General features: G+C 56.4%; 1 protein-coding gene across 1 annotated transcript in view; it reads left to right on the forward strand.

Moving 5' to 3' along the window:
* iqch (IQ motif containing H) overlaps nucleotides 1-2,500 on the forward strand; it is a 102,299-nt gene that overhangs the window by 61,382 nt on the left and 38,417 nt on the right. Inside the window, exons 17-18 of the mRNA XM_090230832.1 lie at nucleotides 453-573; nucleotides 1,142-1,307. Of these exons, the coding sequence (XP_090086958.1) occupies nucleotides 453-573; nucleotides 1,142-1,307 (287 nt within the window). The remainder of the gene's footprint in view (nucleotides 1-452; nucleotides 574-1,141; nucleotides 1,308-2,500) is intronic.

The following is a 2,500-nucleotide window of genomic DNA, read 5'->3' on the forward strand; positions in this document are numbered from 1 at the left end:
CCCCTCATTCTCCTCCCCCTGCCACTTCTCACCCCCTCATTCTCCTCCTCCTCCTCCCCCTGCCACTTCTCACCCCCTCATTCTCCTCCTTCTCCTCCCCCTGCCACTTCTCACCCCCTCATTCTCCTCCTTCTCCTCCCCCTGCCACTTCTCACCCCATCATTCTCCTCCTTCACCTCCCCCTGCCACTTCTCACCCCCTCATTCTCCTCCTTCTCCTCCCCCTGCCACTTCTCACCCCCTCATTCTCCTCCTCCTCCTCCTCCCCCTGCCACGTCTAACCCCCTCATTCTCCTCCTTCTTCTCCCCCTGCCACTTCTCACCCCCTCATTCTCCTCCTTCTCCTCCCTCTGCCACTTCTCACCCCCTCCTTCTCCTCCCCCTGCCACTTCTCCTCCCTCTGCCACTTCTCACCCCCTCTTCCTCCTCCCCAATCCCCCCCCCCCCCTCCAGGTGGTGTAGTGGAGGGATACCCTCCCTCAGACAGTGTTACCTGTCTAACAGTAGACCTGCTACTGCAGCCAGACGGGGAGGTCACTGTGCTGTCCTGTGGAGACCAGCTCCACGGCCCCAGGTAGGCAGCCTAGAGGTTAGAGGTCACCAGCTCCACGGCCCCAGGTAGGCAGCCTAGAGGTTAAAGGTCACCAGCTCCACGGCCCCAGGTAGGCAGCCTAGAGGTTAGAGGTCACCAGCTCCACGGCCCCAGGTAGGCAGCCTACAGGTTAGATGTCACCGTGCTGTCCTGTGGAGACCAGCTCCACGGCCCCAGGTAGGCAGCCTAGAGGTTAGAGGTCAACAGGTAGGCAGCCTAGAGGTTAGAGGTCACCAGGTAGGCAGCCTAGAGGTTAGAGGTCACCGTGCAGCCTAGAGGTTAGAGGTCACCGTGCCTAGAGGTTAGAGAGTTGGTCCAGCAACCGGACTTCTGACAGGAAGTGAGCTGGAAATCCAAGTGTTGCTGGGATTAAATTTGAGATGACATCTCCTGCTGTTGTACCCTTCGTGAACTGAACCCCTAAAACTCCTCTGCCCCAACCTCTCCAACCTATGTCTGAGTATGTGTGTTTCTCAAGGGTTGTAATAAAACACATTTATTTACATTGGACAGCTTCTTCCTCTTCTTCTTCCTCTTCTTCTTCTGTCAGTGAGTTGGAGACTGCAGGATCCTCAGTGCCTCAAACCTCTGTGTGTCCTGATGCCCTGCACACCCTCTGTCTCCGTGTGGGACATGCCTGTCTTCAACGCCACATCATCGGACATGTCTCTATGGACCTGGCCACATTCCTGGACCCTAGGACACTGGAGCAGCAGGTAGGAGAGACAGGGAGGCCCTAGGACACTGGAGCAGCAGGTAGGAGAGACAGGGAGGCCCTAGGACACTGGAGCAGCAGGTAGGAGAGACAGGGAGGCCCTAGGACACTGGAGCAGTAGGTAGGAGAGACAGGGAGGCCCTAGGACACTGGAGCAGCAGGTAGGAGAGACAGGGAGGCCCTGGGACACTGGAGCAGCAGATAGGAGAGACAGGGAGGGCCCTAGGACACTGGAGCAGCAGGTTGGAGAGAAAATGAGGCCCTAGGACACTGGAGCAGCAGGTGGGAGAGACAGAGAGGCCCTAGGACACTGGAGCAGCAGGTAGGAGAGACAGGGAGACCCTAGGACACTGGAGCAGCAGGCAGGAGAGACAGGGAGGCCCTGGGACACTGGAGCAGCAGATAGGAGAGACAGGGAACGCCTAGGACACTGGAACAGCAGCTAGGAGAGACAGGGAGCGCCTAGGACACTGGAGCAGCAGCTAGGAGAGACAGGGAGGCCCTAGGACACTGGAGCAGCAGCTAGGAGAGACAGGGAGCGCCTAGGACACTGGAGCAGCAGCTAGGAGAGACAGGGAGGCCCTAGGACACTGGAGCAGCAGGTAGGAGAGACAGGGAGGCCCTAGGACACTGGAGCAGCAGCTAGGAGAGACAGGGAGGCCCTAGGACACTGGAGCAGCAGCTAGGAGAGACAGGGAGGCCCTAGGACACTGGAGCAGCAGCTAGGAGAGACAGGGAGGCCCTAGGACACTGGAGCAGCAGCTAGGAGAGACAGGGAGGCCCTAGGACACTGGAGCAGCAGCTAGGAGAGACAGGGTGAAACGGGAGGTAGTCTCTCATGAGTGTCTAAATGAAACCACTGCCTCCACAACCAGATGTCGTAGCTAGCCAGGGCAGGTTCTGAGATTAGTAGGTAGGTAGCCAGTGGGTTGTTGACTGAATACAGATGTAGGATCTTAATTTGAGCCAGTTTCCTGCAGCAACAGGAAATGTGAATTATGATGTGGATTATAATTAATGGACAATCTTGTAGAAGTCTGAAACTTCAGAAGCCTTTTTAAAACTTTAAATACACGACAAGTGTCCTTCAATAGGGTGATTTAATTTTAAATCCTACATCTGTAGACAGGCAGTATAGTGGTCCCTCCAATCCAGAGTTGTGTAGTCGATCACGCCGTTGCAGTCAGAGGTATA

Source organism: Oncorhynchus mykiss, chromosome 4 (assembly GCF_057628025.1).
Source record: "Oncorhynchus mykiss isolate SJ-2025 chromosome 4, ASM5762802v1, whole genome shotgun sequence".
NCBI classification, from domain to species: domain Eukaryota; kingdom Metazoa; phylum Chordata; class Actinopteri; order Salmoniformes; family Salmonidae; genus Oncorhynchus; species Oncorhynchus mykiss.